General features: G+C 49.8%; 1 protein-coding gene across 2 annotated transcripts in view; it reads right to left on the reverse strand.

The window, feature by feature from the left end:
- Positions 1-20534, reverse strand: part of Lrp5 (LDL receptor related protein 5) — a 103362-nt gene that overhangs the window by 31535 nt on the left and 51293 nt on the right. For both annotated transcript variants that reach the window (NM_001106321.2, NM_001437514.1), the window contains 6 exon segments: positions 227-411; positions 1906-2132; positions 7055-7344; positions 9438-9654; positions 15514-15685; positions 17318-17714. In NM_001106321.2, the coding sequence (NP_001099791.2) occupies positions 227-411; positions 1906-2132; positions 7055-7344; positions 9438-9654; positions 15514-15685; positions 17318-17714 (1488 nt within the window).

Consider the following 20534-nt stretch of genomic DNA (forward strand, 5'->3'; position numbering starts at 1 on the left):
AAAGTGGCCTTGCTGGGTGATCTCAAGCAAGCCCTACTACATACCTAGCCTCAGTTTCCCCACCAAGGAAAAGCACTACCATGTGGTAGAGAGTGAAATACCAGTCCTGGCTCAGGGTTCGACTAGGACCTGGAACTCAGAAAGCCTCTCCCAACACTACAGTAAGGGTGCCAGGGCTAGATGGAGATATGTGCCCACACCCCATCCTCGAGGCCACCAGTCTCACCCAGCATGTTGGAGGACTCAATCATGTTGGTGTCCAGGTCAGTCCAGTACAGTCGCTGGTCGGCGTAATCAATGGTGAGGTCATTGGCCCGGCCCACCTTGTCTACCAGTGTCATACAATTGGTCCCATCCATGAAGGCCCGCACGATCCTTGGCTTGCCTCCCCACTCGGTCCAGTAGATGTAGCTGGAAGGTACCAGTAAAGCGGAGAGGGGCAGGGCTTAGTTAAATCCTGACTTAACACAGACTGTAGGGCAGAGAGGAACCACCACCTCCTAGACCTAACCCTCTTGCCCTGCGGGAAGCTGGTCAGTGACAGCCCCCAAGTAAGTAAGAAGGAGCCGGATCTCAGGTAAGCTTCTGCCACACTGCTGACTCTCCCCAGGAGATGAGAAGAACCCATGTGTAGCCAAACAGGACATGCAGAAAAGCCATCAGACAAGATTGCCAAAGCAGGCAACATCCTAACTAAGCCAGCTGAGTGCTGGTGTGCCCTGTGGATCGAGAGAGATGTGGGCAAATACAGATGGATAGTCCCTGCTCTCAACAGTGAAAAACTGACCGGCACTAAGGTAGCCCAGAAGGGGCCCCTCCTCCTCTTCCTCTGCACATCTAAAAAGAATGCTCACACCCTCATTTTAAGGTTTGGAAGCACCTGAACCTTTCTCTTCCTCCTGCCAACCTGAGCTCAAAGCATCAGTTCCAGGCAGGGTTCAGTTGTTCCCATGGCAACATGGATGCTCTACAGAGTGAGTATGAGCCCTGCACCTAAAAGGGACCATACTTGGCCCTCCAGGCTCAGCTCCCAAGGTGGGCCTCCTTCTTAGGTTGATCTTAGGCCAAGGCCCAGGGGCTTGTAAACCAACATTTCTGACACTCTGTTGGTTTTGGATTCAGGATACATCCAAGTGCCCTCAGCCATCTATGAAGGATTATCTGGTCACCATTACAGAAAGGAGGTCTGAGATAGCATCAGTCGGGTCAAGGTGATCTAACTAGCCACAGGACTTTAGTTGCTCTGAACTGTGTGTGTGTGTGTGTGTGTGTGTGTGTGTGTGTGTGTGTGTGTGTACACGCGCGAGCGCGCGTGCGCGCGCATGTTGTGTGTCCATCCAGAGGTTAGCACTGAGTATCTTCCTTGTCGATTTTTCCATCATATTTTGAGATAGGCCTCTCACTGAGCCTGGAGCTTGACAATTTGACTAGACAGGTTAGCCAGCAAACCTGAGAATCTGCCTGTCCCTGGTTCACCAATGTTTGTGTTACAAGCGACATTGTCTCTGCCTTTTTACATTAGTTCTGGTGATCCCACTCAGATCCTCAGTATATATGGCAAGCACTTTACCACAGAGCCACCTCCCTAATTTCCTGAGACTGTGTATAAAATCAGACACCAAGATACTAGCCCTAGAGACATTTCAGACAGCAGTTATGAAAGCAGCCAGGATTCCATACCTGACAGCAGCACCAATGCTAGCCTCAGTTTCCCCTCTAAGAATGAGAAAGATAATCTTCTAGGGTCCTGCCAGCCCTGCACCTTTGAGTCTACTGGCAAGCAGCCCAGCCTGGCAGTTAGCACTAAGCGCTTGGTCACCAGTTAGCACCAGTCACACCACGTCAGAGGCTCTGTGAACAGATGGGAGGGGCCTGGATCATACGACAGACAAAAGCAGTCCTTACCCTTTAGTAGGATCCAGAGCCAGCGACCTGGGGTTGTCAAGGTCTCTCCACACCAGCACCTGCCGGAACTGCCCATCCAGTCGGGCCACCTCAATCCTGTTGGTCCCCGTGTCAGCCCAATAGAGGTTCTTGCCCATCCAATCCACGGCCATTCCTTCAGGGTAGTCGAGGCCAAACTCAATCACGTGCTCCACTGAGCTCCCATTCATGAAGGCTCGGCTGATAGTCTGAGAGGGTGCAGAAGAAAGAGAAGGGGCCGTGTTAGGTCCAATATCAACTGATGAGACAGAGCAGAGTCTCCAAACAGATAACTCTAACACAGGAAGATAGGACCTTTATAGAACGTTTGTGGACGTTTGTGTGTGCCCGTGTGTGTGATTTTCACACATATCACGAGTCTTAAAAACACCTGCAACACTTCCACCCAGTAATCACACCCAAATCTGGGAGCGAGTAAGACTGTCGGGGGCCGGAACGGAGAGGTGGTTCAGCAGGTAAGAGCAGGTGCTGCTCAGTCATGAGAACCAGAGCCCAGGGGCTACACCTACATCAGACAGCTCACGAACTCATGCAGATCTACCTCAGAGGGATCTGACACTCTCTCTGGCCTCTGAGAGCACTGAACATACATGTGCTCATATAGTCATGTGACTATACCCATACACAAATAAAATTCTGCGGGTGTGTACAGATATGGCAAAGAACTTTTCAAACAACCAGAAAATGCTCTAGGAACTGTTAACAATTAGGGAAGGGGGCGTTGGCTGGAGTGGACCGTGTTCAGTCCCCAATACCCAATACCATCTATAAGTCTAGTTAGGGAATCCAACACGCTCTTTTGACCTCCAAAGGCACTGCACACATCTGGTGCACATGCATACAAATAGGTAAAACATTCATACACACAAAACAAAAACATCTTTAAAAAGTAAAAAGCTGCCTGATGTGGCAGTCCACGCTGTTAACCCCAGCACAGGGAGGCAGAGGCAGAAGTCCAGCCTGGTCTACAAAGCAAGTTCTAAGACAGCGGGACTAAATAGGTAAACCCTGTCTCAAAAAGCCAAAACAAATAAGAATTAGGAAAGGACCAGACAGATGGCTCAGTGGTCAAGTGTTCCTGCTGCCATTGCAGAGGACCTAAACTGGGTTTCCAGAGCCCATAGCAGGCATCTCATAACTGCCCATAATTCCAGCTCCAGGGAATCTGACATCCTTTTCTGCTCTCCACAGATACCAGTGTATATAACACAGATAGGCATACATGAAAATAAATAAGTAAGTAACCACAAGAAATAAATAGTAACACAGATATAGGCAATCTTCTTTCTTGGCCACCTCCCCGTCCTACCCTCCTTTGTTGGAACAGGATAGTCCAGGCTGGTCTCAAACTCACCACAGTTCTCTTGCCTCAGACCCCCAGGCTAGAGTTACAGGCATGTACCACTATACCCAAAAAAGATGAGTTATAAAGAAAGGTAATTGAAGTGTGTTAGTCATCCCCTGCATCAGAGGGATCAGCTGACTTTTACAAAACAGACAGAGAGCACCTCAGCTTTCTCACACCTCCCAGAGGGAGCTGCTTTCCTCAGCCTGGTGGCACAAGAACAGCCACGGGCAATTCCTAAACACACAGACATCACTGTATTCCAAGAGAACCATTTACAGAATCAGCATGTTCCACGGGCCCCGTTTAGGAAACACATCCCCTCCCCCGCTCCCCATCCAGAACAATGACACCTACACTATGAGTGGAAACAGTCGTGAGGTAAACAGGCTGTGGCAATGCCAAGTCTCACCAAGCATTTCCCACAGCACTCTGCAAAAGCCTTGGGCACGTCACCTGGACCTACCAACACAGCCATTCACGTTTGCTTTTGAAACTGTGGGCACTGCACCTTTTGAGTCAGCACTCAAGAGTTCAGGGACATCTGGTCTACATAGCAAGTTCTAGGCCAGCTAGAGCGCCACAAAGAGATCCTGTCCCAAAACGTAAAAAACAGAGAAACAAACAAAAGGAGGTGTGCTAATATTTTATCAGCCTGAACTGAGCTATAATCAAAACTATAATTCCTTTCTCTCTCTGTCTCTGTCTCTGTGTGTATATATGCGTGTGCGTGTGTTTCCATGTATACATGCATGCACAGAGAGGCTCAAAGCTGATGTGTGGAGTCTTTTCTGATCATTCCCCCACCTTACTCATGGCACAGGGTCTCTTTAACTAAACCCTAAGTTGACCTATGCAACCAGTCCAGCTGACCAGGTTGCAACAGGGATCCCCTGCTGAGGTGACAATTTTGGTTCTTTTAAAAAAAAAATCACGAAAAATCCACCAAGATGAACTCTCAATCCTCATCTTCGATTGGTTTATATACAAGTGTGCAATTTCTAGGCTTGAAAGTAAAATGATGCTATCTGGTGCTGGATAGAGGAGCCTTATTTTTTATTATGGCAGCTTGCTATTTTTGTAACATGGTGATTTGGTTGAACACATTAAAGTACAGTAGTAACTGATCTCCCCCTCTTCCTGGATGAGTGAGGAGATGATTAAATGTTGATGTCAGCATCCATGAGCATATTCAGATGAGCTTCTGCTTCTGTTGAAAAGGATGCTGTGTTTGATTGTGGTCCGAAGCTTTGAAGCACTACTTGGCATCTCCTTCCTTGGAGGTCTCACTGTTTAAACATAACAGATTTGATAGCTTGTTGGTAAGGTGAGGTCCAGCTTGTCTCCACTAGGTCATCTTCATGTGAATCCGGTGGTTATACGGTTTTGTTCTAGGGATATTTCATTTTTTTAATAACGGTTTTAGCTGACATTCATGGAGAGAATGAATCCTTAGAACTGTGCCACTAGTGAAAGGAAATCCTGTCTAGAGTGTGTTTCTTTACAAAGCTGTGTCACACCATCCTTTGGGCCCTCTGCTGGAAAAGTAGAATCAAGTCTCAAATAATGCCTTTTAAATTGTATCCTCTAGTATTATAGATGTAGGACAGTACTGTATCATACCTCTGTGGATGTAAAATAGCTTGTACCTGCTTTATGATACGTAGTAGTGACCGTGCTTTATCAGAGCTGTTTTTAATGATGTTGCTCAGAATGTTTTCTTTCCAGATGATGATTGAGAAGCTAATTTAAAAAAAAATGGTGCCAGGTACCACAAGAGTAACAGAACTGTGCTGTTTTCTCGGGTTTTGTTTTTTTACTTTTTTTTTTTTTTTTAATGGAGTGTGCTGGATGTCTCTACAGTTTTGTTCAGATGACTGCAGAACCTGGAAAAGCTGTTGCTGCTGTTGATGCATAACACACTGCTATTATTGGTCTTTTTATATAAATATAAATATATATATACAGATATATAATTTGAATTTTTTGAAACTTTACCTGTGCTGTCAACTTTCGAAAAAAGTATCCCCGTTTACTGTGTTGAGTTGGCACTGTACAGAAATTAACAGCCATATTGGTCTAGAAATGTTGAACTTAAGTTTTTTCCATTTGTACAGGGGTAACACACTGTATTAAATATGTAAGGTCTTATATACGTGGGTTTGATTACAAAAACTAATAAAGTATTCTCTAAATAAAAAAAAAAGAGAGAAAAAAATGGACTCCCAAAAAAAAAAAATCACAGAAATATTATGTTTTCATTTTAATCATAGTGGGGCTGCTTCAGGCTGTCCACAGCGGCTGACTACGATTTGCCTCTTGCTCTAGCAGGGGCGTGATTTTGCCAGCTACAGATAATTTCTACATTGGAATTCTGGAAACTTTTTAAAGGGTATACAAATGCCGGGGCCCCGAGAGGCAGGGTGAGCTGGTGGCTATTATAAGCTGTGGTTTGTTAAGTAGTCACAAAGAAGAATAAACTAGATATTGGACCGAGGTCTAAACTGCGCTAAAGAATTTGATGTCCCTAAATCTAGTAATAACGTAGCCCCCTTTCCAGCCCCTGACTTTATTCAGGGATCTCTTTCCTCTCTTCTCTATCCTTCTTATCCTATTTAGTGTTAGGGGGATGAAAGGGTGGAAAGGGTAGAAGAAGGAAAAAACACAAGTGGCTGAAAACACTGCGGCCTTCCTCTGCCTTCAGAGGCTGGGACTCCAGGTGACGGCCATGCCCACCAGAAGATCCCAGCCCTAGTTCTCACACTCACTCTTTGACCACTAAAATATCTCCTTAGTCTCAATACTCTTTTAATTTTTAAAAAATATTTATTTTTATCTTATGTGCCTTGTTTTGCTTGCGTGTATGTCTGTGTGAGAGTGTCAGATGTTGGGAGTCACAGACAGTTGTGATCTGCCATGTAGTAGCTGGGAATTGAACCCTGATCCTCCAGAAGAGCAGTCAGTGTTCTCCATCACTGAGCCATCTCTCCAGTCCCCCACATACTCTAATAGTTTTAAGTTTAAAAAATGGAGCTGGGCAGTGGTGATACACATCCAGCACCCAGGAATCAGAGGCAGGCAGATCTCTGAGTACAAGGTCAGCCTGATCTACGAGCGAGTTCCAGGATAGCCAAGGTTAGACAGAGAAACCTCATTTCAGAAAAAAAGAAAAATTAAAAATGGTTTTAGATTGACTTTTATTTTATATTGGGGTGTTTTGTCTGGATGTCTGTGCATGTTTGTTTGTTTGTTTGTTTGTTTGTTTGTCTGTGCATGCAGTACCTGCTAAGGCCAGGAGGGCCCTGGATCCCTTGGAACTGGAGTTACAGACTGTCAGGAAACACATGTGAGTGCTGGAAATCAATGAACCTAGATCCTCTGGAAGAACAGCTCTTAGCCGCTGAGCCATCCCTTCAGCCCCGAATTTTTAAAAACATCTGATAAGTACCTGTGTGTGCCCCCAAGTACATTTAAGTGCACTGTGTGTATACAGTACCCACAAAAGCCAGAAGAGGAGAGAAGATCCCTTGGAGCTGGAGGTACAGGATATAGTGAGCCTCCTGACGTGAATGCTGGGAACTAAATTCAGACCTTCTGGAAGGGAAGGAAGCATTCTCTGAACCATACCTCTAGTCCTAATTCAATCGCTAGTTCTCAAAAAAGGAAAAAAAGAGAAAAAAAATCAGCTGTGGAGCGCTGAGCAGCCGCTCACGGGCAAGACCTCACTCAGAACGCTGCAGGCATCGTCAGCCTCACACTCGGTACCTTGAGGCTGACATCAGTCCAGTAGATGTGGTTGTTGGACACATCAAAGTCCAGTGCAGAGGCCTCCTTGACACCGGTGAGCGGGATGGCCACGTCATTGTTGTTAGTCTCCAGGGAGATCCTGTGGATGGTGGCTCTGCTGGTGAACACCAGGAAGGCTTCAGGGATTATACAGGTCTTCATGTCACTCAGCAGCTCCAGGCCTATGGGGCAACCGCACTTGGTGGCGTGTGGGGTGAAGAAGCACAGATGGCTGCACCCTCCATTTCCATCCGCACACGGGTTGGTTCCTGTGAGGCAAATACACAGCTCTGAATGACAGCAGTCTGTCAGTGGGGAGGAGCACCAGCTCACAGTTCTGTGTGGCTGTATTCCTGCCATCCACCGAAAGGGAACCTGGGAAGGAGGCCTGAAAGAAAGCCCGCATCAGGGCAGCCAAAGCCTTCTCTACTACGGTCAATTAGCAGTGACAATACAACAGGTCCTACCACTGCCAGGCCCTGGTCCCAGAGTATCACATCTGTTAATAGGAGACAGAAGGCTTCGAGGGACCATCATCTGCACAAGGGATGGCCCAGCCTGAGCTACATCTAGTCCATCAAGCAATGGTGCCATAACTCAACGACTAGCCAGCTGCTCCTCCTCAACGCCTAACCTATGACATGGACTCTTGCTGTTCCCTAATTCACTGACTCCCTTAGCAACCTATAAAACTCAGGTTTGCCATGGCCAGCCAATGGCATCTCTGTCTGCTTAGAGCACTCAGAAGGTATCATTCATTTCTTTGGGCCCGCCTGTTACCTCACTCTGCTTCCGAATTGCAGCTAGCAGCAACTTACTTGGCGCCTCAGGCAGGATTGCTTTGCTCATCTGCTGCCTAAAGGACGAAGGTGGGCCTGGCCTTCTGTGTCCTGTGTATGACAGGGGTACCTTCACAGGTGGCTGGTGAAATGAGACTGCCAGCCCTGCAGGTGGCCATGTGGCCTACCACAGTGACAGGAGACACTAAGCCACACCTATGGTCACCCATGCTGCCCCCCTGCTGGGCCTTTGTTCAGCTGTCTCTCTTCTGCCAGGCGCACTCTGCCTGATCCTGCAGATCCAAGCTCAACTCCCTGCCTCCTACTGGTCAAGCTGGGCACCTCAGTCACATTTACTGTGTGTGCATGTATACAATATGTATGAGTACATGTATTTGTACTCATGTGTATGTGTGTGTGTATTGGTATATATGGGTGTGTGTACATGTGTGTGTGTGCATATGAATGTAATCTTTATGGGTGTGCATGTGCCTGCATGCTTGTGTGCCTACATATGTGTGTATGTGTGACATGCATACACACATAAATGCACATGTTATGGCACATATGTGAAGGTAAGAGGACAACTTTTAGGAATTGGTGTCTTCTTCCACCGTGTGGGAACTGCACACTGAACTCGGCATATCAGACTTGGCTGTCAGCACCTCCACTCACTGAACCATCTCAGCAGCTCAAAGATTTGGTTGATTTTTTAGTTTGTTTTCTTGTTTCATTGTGTGTGTGTGTGTGTGTGTGTGTGTGTGTGTGTGTGTGTGTGTGTTATATCACATGTGTGTAAATGCTGGAGGTCAGAAGAGGACATTGAGGCCCCTGGAGCTGAAGTTACAGGTGGTTGGGTTGGGAGCAGAGCCTGGGTCCTCACTCTGAGCTCCTGAGCCACCTCTCCAGCCTGAGGCAGCTCTCTAACATCGCACCTACATCTGACTCTGCACAAGCGGCCCAAACCCTGCAGGCTCTTCTTGCATTTATTTACTAGGCACAGCCTGAGACATGTAGGCCTGGCCCAGGCATGGGAGCGGCAGATGGGAACAGTGCCCATGCTTTGTGGAGCCGTCCACGTAGAACTTATGGTCTGAGTGTAACTTACAGACCTGCGTTCCGGAGCCCTCAGAAAGTACACTCTTTCCATCCTGCCTTTCAGATAAAAAGTCTGTGTTTGAGAGTCACAGCCAGGCTCAGCCACAAAGGCAAGGCAGATGCAACAAGTCCCACATGTTCCTCACATGGCCTTCTCCCTCCATCCCCGGTGTTCATGGGGTGGAACTAGGCTTAACACACAGCTGGCCTTAGGCACTGAAGCTCTGACCAAATCCTGACATACAGCAAGAAGTCACAGTCAGCCACAGTCACTCCCAACACACTTGACCACTATCTAACCTTTATCCCTGGGCAACATGCCACCCCCATTCCCACCTATCTTTAGCCAGACATAGTCACCATTTCATGTCTTGTCCATTCTCAGAGTGGGATACCCTTCTAGACACCAAGCCCAGATCTGAACCTGTCACTTTCCTGGTACCAATTGGCCAAGCAGAGCTACGGCTCGGAGCTTCAGGACTCACCGACAACCTTGGCCACGTTCACTGCTTTGAGTCCCATCAGGTCGGGGAGTTGATCGATGATGACATCCCGGCTGGCCTTGACCTTGTGTACCCTCTCAATACTGCGTCGCTGCCAATCTGTCCAGTAGATGAAGTCCCCAAGCAGAGTGAACCCAAAAATGTGCGGGAGCTTGTCCTCTAGCAGGGTCTGCCGCTTTGTCCCGTCTATGTTGATCACCTGTGAGTTGGCAGAAACAGGAGATTGGATAGCAGAGGCTGCACCAACCAAGAACAACCTGGGGCCTGCCTCGGGCTTGTGCTGGCCCAGAGCCTCCACCTCATCAGCCCCTAACCAGGTGCCATGAAAAGCCAGGTGTTACTGAACAAATGACCCGTGCTTGGCTGATGGAGGGGAGGCTGCTCCTACAGCCTCTGTAGCCTTGGTGTGTACACTGTGAACAGGCAGAGTCCTCTCTCCCTGAGTGCTACTGAGGCATGTGTGGGGGTCTGGAGTGCCAATGAGGGGGACACAGAACAGTGTGAGCACTGTGAGAAGGCTTCCTGAGATCCATTAGCAATGTCTGCTAAGGCACTGGGGTGGGCATACAACACAGTTTCAAAGGGCGAGGTCAAAGCACAATCTGGGTAGGTTTGTCCCTTCTGGGCACCTCTAGTTAAAAATGGAGCCCCACAGGCCTGTGGTACTTTTTCCTTCCCTGTCCATGCTGGCACAAAGGCTATGCCGATGAAAACAAACATGTAGGCTGGGGGTGTGGCTCGGCTGGGACAGTGCACACCTGGCATGATCCCAAGCACCAAAGAGCATGGTTTGGTAGAGCATTTAGACGATCCTAGCACTCAGGAGGTGGAAGAAAGGTAAGGGGTCAAGATCACCCTTAGCTACACAGTCATTTCAGGACCAGCATAAGTGTTCTCATTTTGTTGGGATTTTGTTTTTTTTTTTTAATTTTTTAAAAATTTATTTTATGTATATGAGTACTCTATCTGCGTATATATCCCATGTGCCAGAAGAGGGCATCAGATCCCATTACAGATGGTTGTGAGCCACCATGCGGTTGCTGGGACTTGAACTCAGGACCTCTGGAAGAGCAGCCTGCTGAACCATCTCTCCAGCCCCTTGTTGTTTTTTAAAACCACAGGATGAGTGAGTGGGACTCTGGTGACCCATGAAGATCAGCTGTGGCAATGGCAGGGGAAAGGAAGAGAACCAGGTAATTACAATCAAGCCTTGGCTGACCTCTTGAGCAAGGCTTCTTGTTCATCAGGAGAACAGACGGCAGAAACTTCAAGGCAGGCCTAGCACTGAATGTTGAACCAACCACAATGGTTCACAGCAAGAGGTGAAACATAGCAGGGAAGACAGTGCAGTTCCGCTGCTGTCCACCAGGGGTCGCCCTCACCCTACCCCATGAGCCTTTAATGAGTGTCTTAGAATGAGTCCTTGCAACCCAAGGGCCTCAGTCTCCTCCTGATCAGAAGACCAAACTAATCAGTAGGTAATCCACACTAGAAATATAATAAAACAAAGGACCAAAGTTGGGCTCCAATCTAAAGCCATTCAGACAGAGTTGGAGGCCATCGGAGCTGCTGAGAACCAGGTAGGGGCAGGTGCTTGGGGAAGTGGGGGTGTGGGGGTGGGTGTCTCGGCTGGAGGCTGCAGCTAGGGCTGAGCTAGCTGGCTCAATGGAGTTAAGTGAGCAGCAGAGGGCAGTAAAAGACAGCTTCAGTTCACACAGCCCAGAGTCCATTCTTCTTTGTTTTGTTTTTCAAGACAGGGTTTCTCTGTGTAACCTTGGCCGCCCTGGAACTCCCTCTGTAGACCAGGCAGGCCTCAAACTCAGAGGTCTGCCTACCTCTGCCTCCTGAAGGCATGCACCACCACTTTCCTGCTGGAGTCTATCCTTACATCCCCATTATAAGACACACAGGTGGTGCACAGGCCAACAGCTATGGGTTAAGCATCTGAGGGAAGAGGTGAATCCCAGCATAAACCATTAGCACAGGGAGGGAACAGACAGGGATAAGCAGGGCTCCAGGTTACCTAGCAAGTCTAGTTCCTCAATACAGGTCAGGATTATTGGTGCTAGGAAGAAAATAATCTTCAGGTGAGGAAAGACAAGACAGTAGTTTTAACCTTCCAGAGGTCAGATCATCTCTGTCTCTCTCCCCCTCTGTCCCCGCACCCCCATATGTATAAGTGCATGTGCCATGGAGTGAGTATGAAAGTCAGAGGAGAATATGCAGGAATCATGTGGGTTCCAAGGCTTTGGACATAATTATCACAGGGTTGGTTAAAGCAACTTCATCTACTGAACCATCTTGCTAACCCCTGGTTCTGTTCATTTTTTCCTTCCTTTCTCCCTTCCTTCCTTCCTTCCTTCCTTCCTTCCTATCTTGCTTGAGATAGGATCTCACACAGCCAAGGCTGGCTTCAAGTTCCCCACTTCTGCTCCTCCTGCCTCTGCCTCCTAATGCTGGGATTGCAGGTGTACACCTCCATGTTTATGCCATGCTTTGGGTTGGAACCATGGGCCTCACGCACAACAGACAAGCATTCTACCACCTGAGCTACATCCCTAGCCCTATGGATAAAACTGAACTCTCCAAGCATGGTAAAGTGAGCTGCAGTAGGGAACACACTTTCCCTGGATCCACTCTAGAACAGTGAAAGAAGCCCACAGAGAAACCAGGGAAAGGGGTGGCGACACCAGGTGGCTCAGCCTTGGCTCCCACTCCTGGGCTGCCTTGCCCAGGTCCAGCCACACCCAGGGTAAGGACAAGACTGGATATGGACTAGCATAATGGCAGAGCTTCCCAGAAGGACTCCTCCCTATGACTGAGAGCCGCACCCCATGTCATCCTATTTAGTAAAGATTGCAGGCCCTCTTAGACCTGGATGAGAATGAGAATGACAACAAGCAGTTCTTACCTGCTCTAGCCTGTGTCTGTGTGTATGTGTCTGTCTGTCTGTACATGTGTCTGTCTGTCTGTGTGCATGCATATGTGTGTCTATGTGTGAGTGTGCATGTGTGTGTGAGTGTGCACATGTGTATGTGTGTGTCTGTGTGTGTTGTGCATGCTAAGGTACTAGGAAGTTGCATCCCCAGATCCCCTTTTCACACCCTGACTAGTTGCCACATCTGCACAATTAGCTCAGCTGGTCTCTGGCCTTCCCTAGACCCTTGAGCCTAAGGAGGGGCTGTCATTCAAATTTCCTGTGGGACCAATTCTGCAGCTGTCACCTTCCCTGGGGTCACATACTTCCAAGAATGCGCAAACCAAGCAGGAATGGGCTGGGTGTGGTGGGATTCAGAGAACATCTTACTCAAAAGGAGGGCACAGACCCAAGCAGAGTTCAACAAAGCCCAGACCCAGGGATGCTGGGACCAGACAATCCCAGAGATGGGATTTCTAGGATGGGGCAGCAGACTGCATGGGACAGAAAGCATGGTCAGCTTGGAGGCTGTCACGGTGGCTGTGACAGTGGCTGGTCTCAGGAGGACAGAGGCAGGCAGACTAGGGATTCTACTTGGATTGGTGCAGAAAGAAGAAAAACGCCTAATGTGAATCTATGGCTTACACACACACACACACGCACGCACGCACGCACGCACGCACGCACGCACGCACAGGGGCGGGGATGGTCACCAGCAAGCAGAGAATTTGAACTCTCACAGGCCTCCAACAGGATCATGAACTACTGAATCTGCTGTGAAGAGTTTAATGGCCTTTGGTAAGTCACACTATGATGTCACCTGACTTGCACTTCCTCTACCAGACATACACTCAAGAGAAGGAAGAAACTGTATTCAGACAAAAAATGTGTACATGAATATTGACAGGAATCTCATTCCTGACAGATGGACAAGAGCAAAGGACTGAGGAGACACTGCAAGGTGTGTCCCACACACAGGCACATGACTGGCTACAGAAGAGAAGGAAGTGTTTGTGCACGGGACAGCACAGAGCCTGGCTACAGTATGTTCCCAACAAAGCCAGACACAGAAGGCTATTATCACGAAGTAAACCCAGAAAACCAAGTCAGAGACAGAAAGGTGGAGAGTGTCCCCAGAGGCTGGGGACCAGAAGCATGGGGAGTGGCGATGACCTGGCATGGGGCTTGCACTCCAGATGAAGGTGTCCTGGAAGGGGACAGCAATGACTGTCACACTACACTGAACACACTACAGGCCACTCTGCTAGGAGCAGAGAGCAGCAGCTCTGTGGTCCAGCATTCCTGGTGCCATGTATCCCTGTCAGGCTCCCACTGGCAACAAGGGTACCAAGGACCAAGACCCCTTGGCTGCCCTGGTGGAACAAACTTGTTTCTGCTCACTGGTCCAGGAGACAGGTATTTTCAAGCTCATGAACAATGAAATGGTTTCTCTTGTGGACTATCAATAGGAAAGTCCATGATAAACAAGGCAGTTCCCTGGGTCCCCAGGAGAAGGACAGCTCCCCATTCTGACCCTGAGCTCATGTTCCCCCAGCACTGAGGACGCCCATTCCCAGGCAACAGTTTCAGACACAGCCTCATCTCTAGCTCCTTGGAAGCCACCCAGCTAGGACAGCCAGTGTCAGTGAAGTGTGCTGTCTCCTTCCAGAACACCTTCATCTGGAGAGCAAACCCCATGCCAAGTCATAGCCACTCCCCATGCTTCTGGTCCCCATATGGTCCAGGAACCATAAAAAGAGTCTTCAATGGAGGTCTCCACAATGTGGTACCCACAAACAAGGAGCAACAAGAAGTTACCAGAAAAAGCAGGAAGATGTCCACCCTTAGGAGGGGCACCAAGCAGGGTAAAAAAAAAAAAAAAAAGTGCTCATGATGCTGACTGGAGCACTGGGCACTGGGATCCCATCAAAAGTACGCAAGGGGCTCTGCGAAAGACACAAAGGCACTGACAGACAAGGCAGCTGCTCAGGGAAACTGGACAGTTAATTCCATCACGGAATGCTAGGATACAGCCACTGGCTGCAACCGTTTTACATCTTCAGCTGCATATTGGGTACCTGAGGGGCCAGCACTGTGGCTGTTTTGTTTTGAGACAGGGTCCTACTGTGTTGCCCAAGGAGACCTGGGATTCACCATGTAACTCAGCTGATGTCAAACTCATACCAATCCTCCTGCCTCCTGCTTCAAAGCCAGCAACAGACCTCCTTGAGGCCTCTCAGACTGTCAGAATGAGACATCAAAAACCATTTTTTAAAAAAAGGGAGTGCATATTTAATTTGATTTTTAAACTTTTTAAATTTCTCTGTGTGTGTGTGTGAGAGAGAGAGAGACAGACCAACAGACAGAGACAGACATGGTGGAAGTTGTGCATGTGCCACACAGCTCGTATGTAGAGGCTAAAACACACTCACAAGAGTTGATCCTCCTCTTCCAGCGTGTGGGTTCCAAGAGTAGAACTCATGGCAAATATGTTCCTCCACTGAACAGTTCCCACAAACCATTTTGGTTTTCTTTTTGAGATGGGGCTCTGTGTGTAGCGCTGGCTAGCCTAGAACTCACTATTTAGACCAGGCTGGCCTCAAACTCAGAGATCCATTTATCTCCCTCATCGTTCCATGTGCTAGAATTAAAGACATGTGCAACCACACCCCTTTCATTTGTTTCGGGGAGGGGTTATTGGGTGTTTTGGTTTTTGTTTCTTTGTTTCCTGAGACAATATCCTAATATCCTGGGTGCTCAAACTCACTATGCAGCCAAGGACCCCAAACTCCTGATCCTCCTGCCTCCACCTCCTGAGTGCTACCACACCCTGTGTGTGGTACTGGAGAATAAACCCAGGGCTCCTCCACACATGCTGGGTAAGCATGTACCAACTCTGCCCAAACTCCTCATAACCTCCTCGAGGACTCTATTTGCCCATACAGCAGGGCGCAGCCATCCACTGACGCCCATGGCAAACACATGGAATGGGCTGAAAGGTGTTCAGGCCTGGCCTCTGTATGAAACTTTGGGCTTCAGGACAACATTGAAGAATCCGGTCACATGAAGCCACTATACAGGGTGGCTTCGTATACTTCTATGCCCCTTCACGTACATCTGTGCCCCAGGGACCTCACTCACCTCAATTTTATCAGTTTTGGCATCCCCCCAGTACAGCTTGCCCTCCTGCAGGTCCAGGGCCAGTCCATTGGGCCACCCAAGGGAGGTGTTCACCAGGACATGCCGATCTCGCCCATCTAGGTTGGCACATTCGATTTTGGGGTTCTCTCCCCAGTCTGTCCAGTACATGAGGCTAGAGAAAAAGCAGACGGCCATGATAGTGTCTGTTCTGCCAACTCTGAGGGCCACACCTACCCTAGCCTGTTAGCCGACAGTTCACCAGGAGCATCTGAGCAGCCCCATAGCACAGGACAATGCTGGGCCCCCCAGGGGCTGCAGGCTCCGCTCCCACCCCATGGGGGAATTTTCAAAGTGACCCTGTAGATCATCTGGGGCACCCTTGTCCCTGACCTGTTTGCTAGAGTCCAGAGCATCAGGGAGGAGGGCAACAGGGAGCCTTCTAGAAACAGAAGGAAAGCTCCCATATACTCAGGATGTTGAACCCGAGGAAAAATCTGGAGGACGGCACAGGGCAGAAGTTTTAATTCAAGAAAATGCAGGCCACTCTGGGCTCAGGACAGAGCCTTGTCTCCTGCTACCTGTGACCTGCCTCTGGGTCCCCTCTGTATGAAACACTGCCTGGGACCTGGCCATCCCATTTCCCTGTATCCTCAGGCTCAGAAGTCACAGGCTGGGAGGGGCCTGACTCTGCTCCTACCTCATCTCACACACGAGACCTCTGTGGCCAGGGTGCTGTGGCCTCACTGAGTTCTGCTGGTGTAGCTGGGAGTAGTTTCTTAAGCTTCCTGACTCATCACCTGAGCTGACCACCAGACCCCCTGCTTCCTCACCCACAGCATCAAATGACCCCAGTGCTCCTTGTCACCACCCTCTTTGGGGACAACCCTGCACTTTGACAACTACCACAGAGCAAATTCTTCTGCCTATATTGGGCCCAAGGTCACTGAAGAGATACTGCAGCACAGAGCCTTCCCCCACACTCCAGATATTAACCGCTGCTCCCTGCTACCCACTCCTGGATCTCCACACATAACCCCTTCGACCCCTTTGGCTCACAGGGCCCCACAATGGGCTGTGCCAAAAGCCTGGGGCAGGGCCCATAGGCAGGCAGGATGCAGTGGAGGCATCAGCACCCGTGGGCGTCTGCAGCTCCTGCTGAGCTCCGTTCCTCGCTGCAACAGGGAACACACTTGGGCTTACAGAAGACTGTGGCCACGACTCCTGATCAGCCCTGTCCCGTAGACACAGGTTCACACCCTGCACTAAGTGCGGACTCTTTCCGATCCCACCCAGCGCCACCCCCAGAGTTCCACGGCACCCTCCCCGCTAGGGTCTGGTCAGTTAACCTTCTAGCTCGGGAGCCCTGCACACCACCAGGCACAGATGCTGGGGTCAGAGGCTCTATCTTAGCCATGTCTATGTGGCACCGATATGGGTTTCTGGGTACCCGAGCTTCTCAGCACATCTGCACAGCAGGCACTTAACTGCTGAGAGATCTCTCGAGCCCCATCCAGCTCTTTAGGGTTTGTTTTTATTGTGGCCCCTAAGATTCAGCTCCGTCCTTATTCTTGCTAAGCAGCAATGGAGTCAATCACCCAGCCCTCCAGTCTTTCTCACCACTGCCCCATGGCCTGTCCCTGAGCTCCTCCAAGTCCAGTCTAAGGACCAACTGCAGTCGCAGCACTGCAAGCTGACTGAGAAATAGTCTTTTTAGACCAGCCCTACTCACTGGCTCAGAACTCTGAATATCTCAGGGGCTGGGGAGCAAGGCCTGTCCCGAGCCCACCTGCAGTCTCAGCCTTACCCCATCACAGGGTGCAACACAATGGCTCGAGGTTCGTCCAGGTCCTCGGACACCAGGATCTTTCGGGAGGTGCCGTTGAGGCGAGTCACCTCAATTCTGTCAGTGCCTGTATCTGTCCAGTAGAGGTTCCGGGCGACCCAGTCCACGGCAATGCCATCGGGATCATTGATCTCGGTGTTCACAAGGGTCTGCGCACCTGAGCCATCCAGGTACGCCCTGCGGATAGCCCGCACCTCGTCATCTGTCCAGTACACGTAGCCCTCCAGTGGGTCATAGTCGATGGCGATGGCATGCCGAATGTCGCCCACTTGCAGCACTATGTCTGTGAAGTCAGGGGTGTCCAGAGAGATCCTTCTCAGGTCTGTCCTCCGGGCCAGCAGCAGCACTTCCTCAGCCCCTGTGGAGATACAAGCAGAGAGGTCAGAGGTCTAAGGCTGTGGCTGAGGTGAGCACAATAGCCTGGGCCTGCAGTGGGGCTACACAGGCATGTCTCAGCCAAGCCCGTAGACCACATCAGAGGCTGCAGGGGCTCTGCGAGGCTGACACTGTTTTCCTGTGTTACAGAAGATAACACCGAAGCACAGAGGCTAACCCGCTGGAAGCCCTCAAGCAGGCCATCTGGCTTCCACTGTGTGTGAGAGCCTCTGCCAGCACTCTTGTCCCTCTCCTGACCACGAGTCCACCTCTGCGAAAAATCCTGCTGGAAGCACGTGGCTCCAGACCCCACCGCCAGTCCTCCTCTCCTCCTCCATCCACTGGCCATTTCCCTGCCAGGAACAGACATCTGTGTCAAGTAAGTTCTGTCATGCACAGTGCTGGGATGGAGGGAGCCTAGATCTAAAGCTCAGAGCCTCCCCTGATGCATGCTCCACAAGCACTAACACAAAACCTAGGATCACTTGACACACCAGGTGACTGAGGCAGAGACCGAAAGCAAGAAAGCCAAGGGACCTGAGCCCAGACCAGACACTCAAGTTCCTTCTACAGTGGCCTAGACCCAGTGGGTCATTGTGGGCTCTGCAGAACAGTCCCACAGGAGATGAGCAAGGAATACACTTCCAATACATCTCAGAGCCTCTGTGAGTTGTCAAAAATCAGTGTGGCACAACATGAGGGCAGCATGGCTGCCATGACACTCTGGGGCTCAGTGCAGAGAGCCTTGGGCACCACAGCAGGCGTGTCCCCTCAGACATCCTTTCTAATAGGAGCTAAAGGCAACTCTAACCTCAGCTGCTTGCTGAAGCTCAGACTTTTACAACAAGGTTTGGGGGTCATGTGGCCTCTAGAGTCTCTTCTGGACCATCAGCACACCCCTCACATGTCCCAGTCCCCCGGGCCCAAGAGTCAATACTAAAAGGCCTGGCATCATAGTGTACACCTTTAATCCCAGCATTTGGGAGACAGAGGCAGGTGGATCTCTATGAGTGAGTGTGAGAGGCTTGTCAATAGTAACCAGGCCAGCTCTGCCACACTACCGGCATCTATCTATAGGTAGCTACTTTAGCCCAGGCCTAGACCAGCTATGGCTGAGGAAGAGGTGAAAAAAGCAGACTCAGGAGTCCCCTCTCACTCCGAGGGTGACACAGCAGAGACCATAAAGTGAACAAGACCAACAAAGAACCCACAATCTCAAAGGGTAGCCATGAAACAGATGCAGGGAGTAGGGAAGGGTGAGGAGAGGGGCTGTGGAAGGGTGAGGGCTACTCTCCGCAGTCACATGGAAGAGTCCAAGCTACACACAGACCCTAGCCCTCTAGGAGCTCAGTGGGCACAAGGCCCTCAAGTACATCCATCAATGGGGACTCTTCCTAGCCACCCTGAGAAGACTGTGAATTAAGTCTTGGTGACCACAGGAGTAATTCATTGCTAAGCTAAACCTGTGGCTGTCAAGCGACTCCATCATGAGCAGGCATCCTCTGGAACCCACTGTTGCACACCATTTTGAAGCATTTTTAGTTTCAAAAGAAAAATACAGAAGCCACATCGGGAACACTGAAACAGGGCCACAGCCCAGCCTTGTACACAAGATGTAACACAGGCTTCCAGGGCTCATGATAGAAGGCTCTGGCCAAATCCCGGGCCAGGAAGGGGCGGCTGCAGAGGGGTCTCCCATCAAATGTTTGCCAAGGCTGGTGGTGCCCATGGCTGATCTCTGAGAAGGAACTTTAAAAGTGAGGTCAGGGGTTGGGGATTTAGCTCAGTGGTAGAGCGCTTGCCTAGGAAGCGCAAGGCCCTGGGTTCGGTCCCCATCTCCGAAAAAAAAGAAAAAAGAAAAAAAAAAGTAAGGTCAGGGGCTGGAGAGACGGCTCAGCGGTTAAGAGCACTGGCTGCTCTTTCTAGAGGTCCTGAGTTCAAATCCCAGCAACCACATGGTGGCTCACAACTCTGTAATGAGATCTGATGGCCTCTTCTGGCATGCAGACATACATGCAAATAAAGCATTATAAATATTTTATTAAAAAAAAGTGAGGTCATAACTAGGCCTGGGGTCGTCCAGGGGAACAAGGCACAGTGCTGGCCATAAGGAGAAGAGGCCTGCGTACTGCTTGGTGCCTGCGGAGCCAGGAAATGACAGTTGTTTAAACATCAAGGGAGCAAACAGTTTAGAAACTAAAAGTTTGAGTAAATACTTGCTTTTTAAAGTTTATCTCTCTTTCTGTGTGTGTGTGTGTGTGTGTGTGTGTGTGTGTGTGTGTGTGTGTGTCTGTGTGTGTGTGTGCACGCACACATGTATATGCTGTGTACAGAGCAGAAAACAACTTGGGTTCCCAGGATCAAACTCAGGTGGCCAAGACTGGTGGCAAGGCCCTTTACCAAAAGTAAAACCTTCCCCTCTCCTGGAGCTCTGAGAGCCACTGAACCTAGCTGTGTGGACACCTGGCTTCTTTCTGTATTTCTCCCAGGAACACATAGGTAGGGCCAGGTGCCAGGCGCAGGGCACAGCCTTCACACCCTGAACCTGTGACTTCACCAAGATAACTTTATTCCTCCTTGATCTGGGGTTCAGAAGTCACAAGTCAAGGTGCGGCAGGGCCAACTCCCTCCCGGGGCTCTAAGGGAGGGTCTATCCTGCCTCCTTCAGTTCCTGGGATTACAGGAAATACTTGGCGTTCCTTGGTTCCTTGCCAAGCACTCTGATCCCTGCCTCCAACTTCACACAGTCAACTGCACTATGTGTCTCTCCGATCTTCCTCACAGGAGGACACTGCTCTGTGGA

The sequence above is a fragment of the Rattus norvegicus genome, chromosome 1 (assembly GCF_021556685.1).
Source record: "Rattus norvegicus strain SHRSP/BbbUtx chromosome 1, alternate assembly SHRSP_T2T, whole genome shotgun sequence".
In the NCBI taxonomy this organism is placed as follows: Eukaryota; Metazoa; Chordata; class Mammalia; order Rodentia; family Muridae; genus Rattus; species Rattus norvegicus.